Source organism: Phyllobates terribilis, unplaced genomic scaffold, assembly GCF_046119375.1.
Source record: "Phyllobates terribilis strain yellow unplaced genomic scaffold, ASM4611937v1 Scaffold_8__6_contigs__length_399053987, whole genome shotgun sequence".
Lineage (NCBI taxonomy): Eukaryota > Metazoa > Chordata > Amphibia > Anura > Dendrobatidae > Phyllobates > Phyllobates terribilis.
Genome location: NW_027362768.1, coordinates 180469192 through 180484050, shown reverse-complemented (window position 1 = coordinate 180484050; position 14859 = coordinate 180469192). Strand labels below are relative to the sequence as shown.

The following is a 14859-nucleotide window of genomic DNA, read 5'->3' as shown; positions in this document are numbered from 1 at the left end:
AGTCCCACACACTGCTAGAAGCCCAAATATTTTTTCAGAGCTAGATGCAGAAAAAAATTATATTCAATTTGCAACCTGCTGGAGGTCAGTATAGATGGACTAATAGAACAAGTCCCACACACTGCTAGAAGCCCAAATATTTTTTCAGAGGTAGATGCAGATAAAAATTATTTTTAATTTGCAGCCTGATGGGGTCAGTATAGATGGATTAATAGAACAAGTCCCACACACAGCTAGAAGCCCAAATATTTTTTCAGAGCTAGATGCAGAAAAAAATATATTCAGTTTGCAACCTGATGGAGGTCAGTATAGATGGACTAATAGAACAAGTCCCACACACTGCTAGAAGGCCAAATATTTTTTCAGAGGTAGATGCAGACAAAAAATTATTTTTAATTTGCAACCTGATGGAGGTCAGTATAGATGGACTAATAGAATGATGCTATGCCCAAAAGATTTTACTTCACTAGGTGCAGTAAAAAAATTGGCATTCTATACACAGGTGGTATATCTTGCAACACAGATAGGCTACTCCACTGACTAACACACTCTGCAATAGGCCAAAAAGGATTAGCTTTGCTAGATTCAGCCAAATGCTGTGAAAAAAACTTGCACAGCAGTGGCACAGACCTGCCTGGCAAAAACTGATAGGAACTGATGTAACCTAGTCCTGAAAAGGACTCCAATTACAATTAGTCTTTACTTCCACAATCTATCTATTTAAGAGCACAGACCTGCCTGATAAAAGTCGTAGGAAATGCTGTAACCTAGTCCTTAAAAGGACTGCAATCACAACTATTCCCTACTCCCAAGCTATCTGTAGATTTGTGCGAAAATTGGCTTGAAATTAACAAGGTATAGCGCACACAGCAACAGCGGTGCCGTCTAACACGCAGCTGCAGCAGTGAGAAAATGGTGGCGACAGGGAAAATGGCTTGGTCTTATAGGGCAAGGACATGTGACATACACTGCCAATGACACATGCCCTTGCTTGTGTGAAGAAAAGCACTTCGCTCCGTGTGTGCGCTGCTGATAGGCTGACAGATTGCACCTCCCCACTGCAAATGCGGGAAAGAGGAAAAAAAAATGGAGATCTTCATTGTTCCTGCAGAGATCCATCCCCTGCCCCTCCCCCCGCCCCGCTGTACACTCAAACTGCGTATTAACATTAATTTTCATCATTACTGAGAAAAAATCCAGTTATGATTTTGGTGCACGAACAGTTATCGAACATAACCTCGAACAGCCGAATTTTTCTCAAATCGTTCGTGTTTGCTGAACGGCTCGAACACCGCCCAAAACAGCTCGAATTTGAGATTGGCGAACAGTTCGAGTAGAACAACGCTCATCTCTACCCAGGACATGCAGTCCTTCCTGTAACAGTCACACGTCTCTGCTGGGAACGCTGCCCGCATTCTCCACCAATTGTAGGGGTTTTACTCGCTGGGGTGCGACGGGAGGAAAACAGGAGGCATGTTCCTTTAAAAGTTCATGTGGGTTTATTGCTTCATAAACCCAGAAGCAAAACAGAAAAGTAAATGTCCTTGAGTTCAGGCAAACAAAGAAAACGTCCTTAGCAAATCTCTGCTCACTCAGACCTGTGTGGCACACAAGCTGGGGTAGCGTCCAGTGTCCTGGCTCGGCCTGAAAACAAACACATACAGGAGGCCATCTCCCTCCAAGCACACAGACCATGTGCCAAACAACAGCCTCCATTTTATAGGCTGCCAACCACACCCAGAAGTGAGGTATGTGGGTTGCTGGACCCGCCCATTCTCTCCTACCAACCCGTACCCCGGCTCCCAGGTGCACCAATTAATCCTCTTAGTGCAGGATTGCACTAGAGAAAATACACCGGGTTACATCACAGAGACCAGCCATCAGTGTGATACATACCTCCCATCAACTACACGACCATTAGCCACCTTACAGTGCAAACAATTTTTGGGGGTTTTGTATGAAATTATGTCCAATTTGCCTTTTGGTCTCTGTTTTTTTTTTGTTCCAATACACACAAAGGGAATAAACATGTGTATAACAAAACATGTGAAATTTTCTTGGAGAAAGACTTCATTTTTCTGGAACAATTTCATGGGTTCCAACACTTTCGGCCATGACTGTATCTGCTGGTGGAAGACAAAGTGTATGGAGCAGCCGAAAGGAGTTTTAAAAAAACAAACAGAAATCCATAACAATGAGCATTATACAGAACATCAGGATTCTCTTCGCTGCCCTATAGGAGCAGGGGTCTAATTTACCAAAATTACTGAAACTTCTGTAATAAAAACTAAAATAAGCAGCGAATGTAAAAATATTGCGAGATTTATTCAAGTGAGGACATAAGACAATCCAGTGTACAGACACATTGGATTCGGCCAGGTGACAAGCCTTTACTACGTTCCCCGGGACATCCAACTCTTGTCCTAAGCAGCACTTTATAGGGAGATGAGAGATACAGAATATATTCTGTGCAACTATGAGAATCAGGACAATGGCTAATAATATAATGCCGAATATTAGACCCAGACCCCGGGTGGAAAGAATCATGTTATTGTGTCATTTCAAGTGTAACCTACATAAAAAGTTGAGTCATTTTGGAAATACTTTACTACCCTAAGTTACATCCTGTATTATACTCCAGAGCCGCACTCACTATTCTGCTGGTGCAGTCACTGTGTACATACAACACTGATCCTGAGTTACATCCTGTATTATACTCCAGAGCTGCACTCACTATTCTGCTGGTGCAGTCACTGTGTACATAGATTACATTACTGATCCTGAGTTACATCCTGTATTATACTCCAGAGCTGCACTCACTATTCTGCTGGTGCAGTCACTGTGTATATACATTACATTACTGATCCTGAGTTACATCCTGTATTATACTCCAGAGCTGCACTCACTGTTCTGCTGGAGAAGTCACTGTGTACATACATTACATTACTGATCCTGAGTTACATCCTGTATTATACTCCAGAGCTGCACTCACTATTCTGCTGGTGCAATCACTGTGTACATACATTACATTACTGATCCTGAGTTACATCCTGTATTATACTCCAGAGCTGCACTCACTGTTCTGCTGGAGAAGTCACTGTGTACATACATTACATTAGGAACAGTACATGAAATGTAGAGCATGTACACAGTGACTCCACCAGCAGAATAGTGAGTGCAGCTCTGGAGTAGAGCTAAGAATTTGTACTCAGTGACTCGTCTTTCTATGTAGATTGTTTCTGTATATTAAGTTGTGGGATAATAATTTAATGTTTAATTACAGCAGGAATCCAATGTATAATAATTACAAAGTGCCGTGTGCCTGGTGGGAGTTTTCACAGATTTGCTTTTCAGTGTCAGGTTTATTATTGGGGTCTCGGGTCGGGAATGGATGATGGAGGAATATTCAACAGTTGGACTTCAGATGCTGCAACAAATCCAGCACTTTGGTCGGGTTTGTAAGATCCGGGTGCTGCAAGAGAGGAGAGAAATGAGTTATTCACAAGTCTCCTCACTACGACGGGCAAAAAAATGCCAGAATTGCCGGTTAGGAGGAAAAAAAAAAAAAAATCTTGGCGCCTATTCAGACTGTCACTTTTGCACCAATGTAATCATTATCTACAGTGACTGGGGAGTGATTGGATTGCTGCAGGTCTCGCCCCTCTGGTATAACACTTCTTTAATAAAGGGGTAACTTTTTGTTTTTGGGTTGGAGGAGGTCAGCAGTACTCACCGCAGCCTGCAGTGCTTGGTCCAGGTCCTCTATGATGTCCTCCGCGTCCTCTAACCCTATGGAGAGGCGGATGAGCGTGTCGCTGATGTTCAGGACGGCCCGTTCCTCCTCTGGCACGGAGGCGTGGGTCATAATGGCACTAGAGGGGGAAACAGGCGAGAATTACACGGCCCATAAAGTGCTGGAAACAGACGAGGCACTTACAAGCCCATCTGTCCGCCCGCTCCGTGCACATTGTGCTGGAGGATCTGCGGATGGAGCATCAGGAGCCAAAGTCATAAACTGCTGGATAAGGGGGAAATAAAAGCCGAGCAAACGGGAGGGATAAAAAAAAGTCAACTAAAAACTCCACGAAAAGTTCTGCAAAAAGCTGAATGTAAAAGCAGCGATCAGATTCTGTTCAAAACTTTTCCTGGAGTTTTGATGGCATTTGTCTCTGTTCCTCAGCAGTTATTGCACACGTGTCTGATACAGTCACATCTGGGTGCTGGGGTCAGAGACCCCTCTACTGTATAAGAGGATACCGGCATTAGAAATGGCACATAATAAGCAGAGGCCCCGTTACAGATTTTGCACTGAATACTTACGGATGCTCGGCCAGACTTTCATATCCACCAAGACTTTCGGCAAGTGTAAGTAACTGTGGGGTCAGAAGTGAGAGGGGTTTACAATTAGAAATAATAAAACACAACAGAAGATGCCAAGTATTTCCAGATTAGAAGTCGCAGGGTCACATACTGGAGCAAAAGGCATGTGTATGGCATATAAATGGCGCCCCTCTGTGTCTATAGGTGGCGTCTGGTATTGCAGTTTAGACTCTTTCACGTGACCTCTGCAATTCCAGACGCAGCTGAGGATACCGGTGTCTGCTGATATTTTTTTTCTAGAAACGGCTCCGCTGTCATCTCATTCCGGACAATCGCTTTACTCTTTGGTGACATCCATCGTGCGCGCTCTGCCTGTAGGGGGGTGCCCTCTGCCTGTAGGGGGGGTGCCCTCTGCCTGTAGGGGGGGTGCCCTCTGCCTGTAGGGGGGGTGCTCTGCAGCTGTATTATACAGCCAGTATCCGAGACTCCGATCGCAGCAGTGTAACCGCTTAGATGCCGCTGTCTATCACGACCCTAGCATCTAAGAGGTTATGAATTGGGGTAGGAGAGCCGGGTGTCACTCTCTTCATGGACAGCAATATTAAAGTGATTGCAGGTTTACTTCCTCTATAGAGGATTTTTTATATATAAAACCTTTACAAATCATATACAAAATTCTAAAGGTTTACATCACTCCTATTGTCCAGAAATATAAAATTGGGAAACCAAAAAAAAAAAAAAAAGGATATTTGGTGTGGTCGCGTGCGTAATTGTGCAATGTAATAACATAGAAATATATGTATCCTATAAAGTAAATGCTGAAAAGGAGAGAAAAAAAAAAGGCAGAATTACTGTTTCGTTTTTTGGACATTTCACCTCCCAAAAGATGAAGAGGAAAAAAGAAATCTATAAGAAAGTCATGTGGACCTTAATATGGCGCCAATAAACTCTACAGCTTGTACAGAAAAAAAAAAAAAAAGTCCTGACTCTAGAAGAAAAAAAGAATAGTTAACACTTTGCAATATTTTTAGCTCTTAGAATAAGACGTTTGAAGACAAAGTTCTGAGGTCGTTTTTACTGCAAAGTGAATGTTGAAGAAAAAAAAAAAACAAAACACAAAACACAACCCTCAATAAATCCACCACTGGGTTTTTTTTTTTACCTCAATTTTAATTTCTTCCCACTTTTCTGTACATTATATAATAATAAAATGTATGGAGTCGCCCCCCCCCCCAAAAAAAAACAAAAAACCCTTATACGGATATATGATGGCAGAATATAAAAAAAAAAAAAAAAAAAAAAAAAAAAAAGATGGTGATAAAAAAAAATAACTAAAATAAAAAGTCTCCCCGGGTGGAGCGTCATGTAGGACCTCTATCACCACGTTTACCTTTATGCTCTTCAGGAAGGTCTTGGCGTGTTCCAGGCCGCCTTTAATGTAGAAGGTGATCATCCCCGGCACGCCGGTGCACTGACGCTTGGTGAGCTCGTACTGCGGGTGGGATGGAAGCCCTGAAAGAAAACCGGCGCAACATTAGTAGCCTAAAAGCCCGAGGTTTTGCTTAACAAAAAAAAAACGGAATGCCACAAAATCAGTGAACAGAGGATACGGTCTACGCCAAGTCCTCAGGCCCCATAATCCTCCCAACCCAGAGAGATCGATGGTCTCTATGCACCAAAACTTAGGCAGGGTCAGTCTTACTCCTGGCAGGAGCCACAGTTAGGGTGCAGGTGCTACAAAATAACAGGGCATGGATGTCATACCTGTCTGGTACAGACCTGTAGGGTCCGGGCGTCCTGCCGTGCAGGGTCTGGCCGTGCAGCTTAGCCGGGTATAGGGGGCCATAACATTTTGGAACTAAACTTACATGGAAAAAGTGTCATTACCGGAGTACTGCACTGATTGCTCCGTGGGAAGGAGTATGCACATGAGCTCTCCTGCAGCTAGAAGAAAGCGGTGTCTATAGTGCCCCCTATAGGTAACGTCTCTATAAAGACCCCCAGGAATATCAGCCAAACTAGACTCGGTGCTTTACCTGGAAACAAGACTTTCTCAACACGAGGATCTCTCTCCAGAAACATGGCCACAGCCATTGCATTGTGGAAATGCTGCTTCATCCTGAGGGGTAAAGTCTTCAGTCCGCGGTTACAGAGATAACAATCAAACGGGGAAGGAATGGCGCCAAGAGCTGCGAGAGACAACACCGCTCAGACACGGTCAAACATCTGACATTCGTAGCAAATGTGTGCAACGTCGGTTTGTTTTAGGAATCCACAAAATAAAGGAAAAATTGCAAATCCACAACGTGCACTGGAATCCCTACGGGCGCGTTCCCTCCACATGCGAAGTGGGTGAGGAAGACCCCAATCATTAGCAAAGCCCTGAAATCTGTTACAGAACAGTAGAGGAGCCCTGGGAGCAGGAGATTTATCAGCGGCAACTAGCAAAGAACTAAACGTTTGTAGCAAGACGCACGTTTAGTGCCAAATTTAAGAAATAAAAAATTACTGCATGCCCGAGTTTCATCCAATATTTGGCCATGCGAGTCAATGAGTGAATGGAAAACCTCGGACTGCACTCGGATGACATCTGAGTGCAGTCGGATTTCCATGTATTGACACAATGGAGAAATGGAGAATCGGATCAAACTAGGATCAGCGCGTGATCTGCATAATCGACCCGCTTCTCTTGAATAAGAGAGTACATGGTCACCTGTTCCCAGCATTAGAACTATTTGTACTGCAAAAAAAGGCGCAAAACAATAATAAATCTGCCCCATTGTGTACCTCTGTGCGAGGTGCTCCATTATATTCGGAGATCTTCCCCTACACACCCTGAGATCGCTCACTTCGTTAAACATTTGCTTCAATATCCCAGGACATATACATTATATATATATTTAAACAAGTTTTCCTGACACATATTTTGTGCTGTAGCTCGGTACTGCTCTGCGTTATTGGACGTTAATCTGAGAATATCCCAGTTTTCGGATCTCACAGCAGCTGTCTAATCGCATTGGAAAACTTTAGGAACTATTCCCCCTGCAATCAGAACTACTGTATAAAGTTTGCTTTTCATCTCTAGCTCCCCTAGTGGTGGATTATATGAACTTCAGAGAGTTATCAGAACCAGAAATAAAGTTTCCAATCCTAATTCTGGTAATTAAACTTCATTACATCTACACTCACCATTCTGAAGAAACTTTAACCTTTCATGTAATTTGTCGCAGTTCACAGAAACCAATCCCATGACAACATCACTGTGGCCTAAAATACCAAGAGATAAAAAATTATTAATGCCAATACAATTTCTTGATGAAAGTTAAAGAATATTCAGAATTACACTTTTTTTTCTTTTAAAAGACATTTTCTTTATAGCTTTGGAAAACTGATGAAATTGGTTCATCAAACACACACACTGCCCCCTGGTGGATAAAGCTGATACTCCCTCATAGTACAGCAGATTTGCTTACCATTCATGTATTTGGTTGCCGAGTACATACAGATATCCGCTCCTAGAGCCAATGGCCGCTGGCAAAAGAAAAAAAATGAGAAAGTAAAAAAAAAATGTAATTTGCAGTGTTTACTATACAAAATAAACCACATTAAGCTCTGTGTACAAGTTTTTGGAGCAGAAACTAAGCGGAGACTCTTAAAAATCTCAAAACCTTTGCATTTCCACTCAGTTTCTGCTCCGAAAACTCAGCAAGAAGACTCCATGTGCACACAGACTAAAACAGATAATATTTAGAAATCTTCCAGTAAAAGTTAGGAAACTTTTAAACTTTAGGATTTGCTCACAGTAAAATGCGGAGTTTTCCTTTGTATTTGCAAACATTGGGGAAAGTGCAAACTACGAAAAACTCGTGCTGATGTTTGAGGGACAGTCCGGATTTAGCACATTTGCCGCGCCATCACGTGTGCAGCGCTGTTTAGTCTCTTATCACATCTGACATTCCATGGATTCGATTCGCTACAAATGATTCTGTCTCCGCCCATTTGGAATGCAACTGTATCCACTTTAATTGTCCGGGCTGTTACTTAGCGACAATCACCTGGAAATAGGCGGACATGAAGGTGTTATCCACGGCCAGGATGGCGTCCTGGTGCTTGTGGATGATGTCCGCACAGCCTTGGATATCGATCACCGTTAGGGTCGGGTTCGTTGGGGTTTCAATCCAGACAAGCTTGGGTGCAAAAGAAAATACGTTATTGGGTAAATCCACGTTAATTAGTTCAGCTTTCGCTAATCTCTTCCCCTATGTGATCCGTCCATCAGGTCAGCTGCAATGTGACGCACTTGTCTGGGGTCCAGCAGCTCTGAAATGTCATTTATCAATACTTTACTTTAAACTACGCAATTTTGCCGTTAATTAAATAATAGGGCATTCATGTAAACTCTGGTTTCCCCAATAAAAATATTTTTATTAGTGGAAAGTCATGAGAAATCCAGAATAGAAGTCATATGCAAATTAAGCTAGAAGTGCACTGGGGGTGTGGTCATGCACTTCAGCTGTTTCTCCCAAGGGCGGGGTTCTGGCGGGCCATCATGTAAGGGTTTGCAAGCGGTTGGGTAAATGATGATTGGCTACTGCTAAAAATTTTGGAGGCTAGATTGTTTTCTTCTAAGACTAAGGGTTCAACATGTGCACTTCTTAAAGGGGATTTCCACCTTGTAAAAAAAAAAATAAACAAATTGCAGACCTTTAAAACAACAAACACGGATAGTACTCGCCCTCCCCAGGTCCAGTGCCAGCTCCCCTTCTCTGCTCTGGTCATAATGTATTGGCTACAGCACACATCACCGCTGCAGCCAATCGCCTGAGCTCAACAACTCGTGCTGGCTACATCCCTTTAAAGGGATTTTCCAGGAGAAATTTATAAGAAATATTTGGATGGTCTGGGGCTGACAAATGTCCACTGCCTATTGGTGAGATCAGTAATTGGACTCACGGGGGCAGCCGTCTACTCTGCTCCCGTTCCCTCATTCCTCTCCCTGGGCTCAGGACCGCTGCAGCCCATCGGTCCAGAGTGATTCCAGGTGTGACTACGAGTCACGGAGAGCCGTCCTGAGTCACCACATCTCTTACCTTGGTATCTGGGGTGATTGCTGCTTCCAAACATTTCAGATCAGAGCAGTCAACGAAAGCCACCTTCAGGCCCATTTCTGCCGCGATTCTCCTAAAATATCGGTTTGTTCCTGCAAAGGAAAACAAATTATCGGGTGACTAATCTAATGTTATCCGGATATAGCATCACCTGTAATCAGTGAAGGACCCCATAGTCTATAGACATCAGATAAATGTCGGCCAAAGCCATAAATTTCAGACTGAACTGCCACCATCTTATGCATATGGGGGTACCTCGACTCTTCCCTGGTGTCAAATGTTGGGAGTGAGAAGGATGGGGCATATTGGAAGTAAACATGCCTGATCCCTTGAGCTGTCAGGAGATAAGCTGCTGCCAGAGGTCGGGAAGCTGCTTATTCCCCTCTCCCCATTGGGAAAACATGCACGCTCAGCCAAGCTTAGCATGCATGTGTATGGAGAGGAGAAAAGGAAAAGTGTCGGCTGACAGCTTCCTAAAGTGTGCGGCCAGAAAATGATACGTCCTAGATAGTTCTTGTTTGGCAATCAGGAAACTTTTTCTGATTTTGGACATTAATGTTGGGTGAATAAAGCTGGAAAAGTCTGAAGATTTTACTGAGAACACGATATGCCCCGACTTTAGCAGATCTGACATATTCTGTGGATTTCTGCACCGGGTGTTGGATCTTGGGTCACTTTCGGCATCTCGTACATTATTGTGCTTTAATGAAAGTTGTCCTGAGCCGTTACCTCCGTACACGTCGCTGGTGCAGATGATCTGGTCTCCAGCTTTCAGAAGGTGGGCGACGTTCAGTGTCGCCGCCAACCCGGACGCATAGGCCAAACCTGGACAGAAAGAAACGTCATCGTAACGAAACACCGAGGACGAGACTGCAAAAATACATCCAATATAACATTTCCCCGTCTTGCAAAAAAAGAAGTTGTTAAACATTTTTACAACACGTTCAGAATGTAAAAAAAATAAATCTATAAAGCAGCAATGCTCGCTGATTCCACCGACAGCCTCTAATTCGTGCAGCAGTGATGACATCCTGTGACCACTGCAGCCAATCACAGTGATGCTCTAAAGCAAGTGATTGTTGCAGCGGTTTCAAAAACTCTATCCATGTGTAGTTTTATGTAATTTGAAGCAGATTTCTACTTCTGACACTTCATGTCTGAGCCGTTCCCCTGCACGCCGACATTCATGTGGATGAGGGCACAGAGCTGCACATGGAGCAGGTCACATCTGCAATTTGTAGACATGACGGGTGCGTGAGGTTCAGCATTCGCCGGAGTGTAAACCTTATCGGTGTGAACAGGACATGTGCTGCTGATAACTTGATGCTTGGAAAATGGAAAGACGACGATAGACAGTGCAGAAAGTATATAGAAATAGCAAATTTTATTGTTCAAATATAAATAAGGGGTGGAGAAATGGGGAGCAAACACATGTGTGGGGAAAACTGTGCAAAGGGGGCGCACAAACTGGGAGCAGTGTAATTATATAATTATACATGCATGTAAAAAATCTCATGTACTAATATTCACATATAGTATAATAAGGTATCCTGCCATTTATCTGTAAGAATATGATTGGAGTGACAGGGCAGCATATTGTCATTAACATAAGTCAAGGCAATTTTGGCCGGCAATATGGAATATGCAACATGTAAGTTACCTAAATCACTTTAACATAACTTACGTGTCCACCCCAACGCGCGTTTCGGTAAGGTTTTGTCAGGGGGGCGGGGCGGATGTGCAAACAGTTGGAGCTTCTGCACGTGAGGGTGATTTAGGTAACTTACATGTTGCATATTAGGTATTGCTGGACACAATTACCTTGGCTTATGTTGATGACAATATGCTGCCCTGTCACTCCACTTATATTCTTACAGATAAATGGCAGGATACCTTATTATACTACATGTGAATATTAGTACATGAGATTTTTTACATGCATGTATATTTATATACTTACACTGCTCCCAGTTTGTGCGCCCCCTTTGCACAGTTTTCCCCACACACGTGTCTCCACCCTGTATTTATATTTGAATAATAAAATTTGCTATTTCTATATACTTTCTGGACTGTCTATTGTCGTCTTTCCGTTTTCCATGTATCATATGACGAATAGTCCAATTAGTCCTATTAAATATTTGGCATGATAGATATGTGATACTATGATTGATATATATATATATATACGCAGATATTGAACATGCTGTTTTTCTCCATGAGTTATCTTGATAACATGATACTGCATGGGGAAACAGCACAAGTATCAGAGATGGTTGTGTCCCCTTCATTGTCCGCTGGCCGGTGTAAACAAAAGGTGGCAAACCAGCACCGAACGCACTTTATATAGCTGGTCGGTACCATGGCGAGTAAATGCAGCTTTCGTGTTGGTGCTGAGATTGACGGCACGAGGCGGCCGAGCCCAGTAGTTCGCTGCAGTCGTGTCAATGAAGAGGAGGGGGGCCGCGCTGGAGCCGCAGGGGATCACTGTTATTTTTACATCGAAAAAGACTAGAAAATAAATTATTACTGGAAACACAGTGGAGCCGCCATTATCAGGAGTCTTACAGTATTTGGCACCATCGAGGGTGGCGACAGCTTTCTCCAAACAGTTTCTTGTTGGGTTTCCGCTGCGGCTGTATTCGTAACCCTAAAAAATAATAGGAATACAAAGAAATATTTACTATTGTATTTTTTAGTTTTGTTCACTATAAGGAGCATTTATGCAAGGAATCCCTATTCTATAATGCTAGAGGGGGTCCCCTGCTCAGAGCCCCCCTATATGAGTCAGAATGGAGGATCACTGTGCATATGACTCCTATTCTGGTGGACTGGCCGCCGCCGATGTTCCCGAATGGCTTCTGTGTGATCCTACATTTTTCCTGGCAATATCATCCGTTATCTCGCGGTGTCGGGAACAGGACCATTTAGCTGATCACTCCCGGGGTGGCACTCTGGAAGGGGTGGTCTCCAATAAGAAAATCCCTTTAAATCAGGTAGTCTGAAATTCTTCATCATTAGTCACTGGTTTCCCAGGATTAGGATCCCAGCGGCAGTGTGTGACCTCTCGCTTTTGGGATAACCCCTTTGTCCTGGCGCAGGAAAGTTGGGTATTGATGTCTCTAGTTACTCATGTGCTGTGAAAGGCTTTGTGAATGGAGTGCCATCATCTTAAAGGGGGTGTTCAAGATTAGAAAAACATGTCTGCTGTCTTACAACCACCCCAAATGTCTACATGCCCCATTGCCACATGTAATAAATGTTGTGTGGCCGGAAGCAGTTTACCCTTTTAATACTAGTAGGGTGCAAGGAGCCTGAGCCTCAGGGATGGTCTGATCGCCGGCGAGGGCCTCATTCACTTCTGCATTGTTCTGCATTAAGGATTACTTTCACCTGGTCCCACCTCGTAATAAAACAGTTACCAATGTCAGTGGTAGAAGTTAAACTTTGACTTGTCAGAGCCTTGGTCAAATCTCCAAGTTAAGATAAAGCAAATAGTCAGCGTGTATGACGGTGAAGTATTTCATAACGGCTTATTTATCAGGAATGGCCGCCGCCGCCAAGTGAGAGCTGCGCTGTGATTGACAGCTGGGGGGTTGTGATAAGTGAGGCTGGAGGGGTCCGTCAGGGATGGAAATAGCGTAGGATTTAGTGTTGCACAATCGCTGTGTAAATGTTTAATAACGGACGGCTTCACATCCACAGATTGATGGATGGACGGACACCCTGCGGGGCTGCACATGGCGTCCCTGATCCTCCGGACATCTGCGTTCTCCCCCAGAAGAAAAGCTTCTTGCAGGGAAGGTGAAATCCATGTGTGATATTCACCCCACAATGTAATTTTCTGTCCGAATTTTGGGAGAAATATGAAATCGGAGTCTCGTTATTTGTGCCGTACTACAGCGCGGATCACTAATTTTCCCATGTGCACCAGGACTCGGTGTCTGTTCAATCGTCAGGAGGGAATGTATCGAAACTTTTGGAAAAGTGTTTTTTCTTTCTTTTTTTGCATAAAAATAGTCACATGTCATTTTTTTGTGCAAGAAGTGACTTTTGGATATTTTACAACACTCTCACCTCTTTTAAGAACAGGACGTATGCCAAATACCAGGTATGCCCATATAGTACCAACCGCTGACAAAATCCCAAATCCTGCCACTACTTCCCCACCACGAACTCCTGGAAAGTGCTGATACCCAGTGACTAAGCAGTATCCATGTAAAGTTACATCATCCGCACCCCCAGATCATGGATAAGAAAGCTCCTGAACCTCCCTGTGATCTCCACACAGGGACGCTGTACCCAAAGGAGTGAAGCAAAAGAATGGCAAGGCAGGACGCTGCTGCAGAACCTCTTGATCTCTTCATGGTCCTCTACAGGGAGCGATTCTAGGGCAATTTTATGAATTGTGGGATCACGGAACGTAAAATGAAAGTTTACAGCTTCACGTCACAACTTGTAGAAATTAGCAGCGACAATGAATGTGTAAATAAATGTATGTAGGAAATCCTGGAACAGTTTCCATTGTTATGAAACTCACCGCATGCTCTCCAGGACTATGCTGCTTGAAGGTGGTGGAAAGGGAGATGGGTGGCACCACGGCCATAGAGGTCCATTGCTCAGGCTCCTGCCCTGTGTGGATAGCCTCAGTGGCAAAGTGTTTAAATGCTCCCAGGTAGCCCTGTGTAAGGCACTGCTTGCCCTCCTGGTCCTGCATGCTGCTGGCTGTGGCAGTGGGCTCAGTGCTTACCCCTCCTTATGAGCCAGATCTGGTGACATGGCATTGGTGGAGGACGAAGGCGTTGTCAGCACCATCATCATTGGAGGAGGAGAGCAATGACCTTTTACCCTCTGATGTCACCAGCTTCACAATGGAGGGGTGCACAGTCTGTGATCACCTGTGGAAAAAGACAAGAGAAAGAAAGAAGAAATACACTGATACAATGTAACAATACAGCACTATTCACAAGAGATACAATGTAACAATATAACACTATTAAGAGATACAATGTAACAATAACACGAAGCCCGAGAGATACAATATAACAATAGAGCACTATTAACGAGAGATACCATGTAACAATACAGCACTATACACAAGAGATACAATGTAACAATAACGTGATGCACAAGAGATACAATGTAACAATACAACACTATTAGCAAGAGCTACAGTGTAACAATACAGCACTATACACAAGAGATACAATGTAACAATAACGTGATGCACAAGAGATACAATGTAACAATACAACACTATTAGCAAGAGCTACAGTGTAACAATACAGCACTATACACAAGAGATACAATGTAACAATATCACAGTTCACAAGAGATACAATGTAACAATATACATTTGTATTTCTTCAGATACTTTGTTATACCAGACCTGTTGAAAAGACCCAAAAAGTCTCAAAAGCTTGAATTGTAACAT

The 14859-nt window shown here is 43.4% G+C and overlaps 1 protein-coding gene across 1 annotated transcript; it reads right to left on the bottom strand.

Moving 5' to 3' along the window:
* Positions 1-2304: 2304 nt before the first annotated feature.
* CTH (cystathionine gamma-lyase) lies at positions 2305-14223 on the bottom strand. The gene is made up of 12 exons (XM_073643888.1): positions 13966-14223; positions 11994-12075; positions 10158-10253; positions 9411-9520; positions 8376-8507; positions 7794-7851; positions 7510-7587; positions 6357-6509; positions 5711-5832; positions 4321-4373; positions 3734-3872; positions 2305-3472 (listed from the first exon to the last, which is right to left on the bottom strand). The coding sequence occupies exons 1-12, from the start codon at positions 14140-14142 to the stop codon at positions 3407-3409; spliced, it is 1266 nt and encodes a 421-aa protein (XP_073499989.1). The 5' UTR covers positions 14143-14223; the 3' UTR covers positions 2305-3406.
* Between the last annotated feature and the right edge of the window lie 636 nt (positions 14224-14859).

What these genes read in the sequence shown, in the direction of transcription:
- CTH (XM_073643888.1), bottom strand. Translation starts at nt 14,142, where the DNA reads ATGCAGGACCAGGAGGGCAAGCAGTGCCTTACACAGGGCTACCTGGGA. An exon ending in CACCAGCGACGTGTACGGAG is followed by an intron (nt 9,521 to 10,157) that starts GTAACGGCTCAG and finishes TTTCCTTTGCAG; the next exon opens with GAACAAACCGATATTTTAGG. An exon ending in GAAAGTCTGGCCGAGCATCC is followed by an intron (nt 3,873 to 4,320) that starts GTAAGTATTCAG and finishes TTCCCCCTCTAG; the next exon opens with TGCCATTATGACCCACGCCT.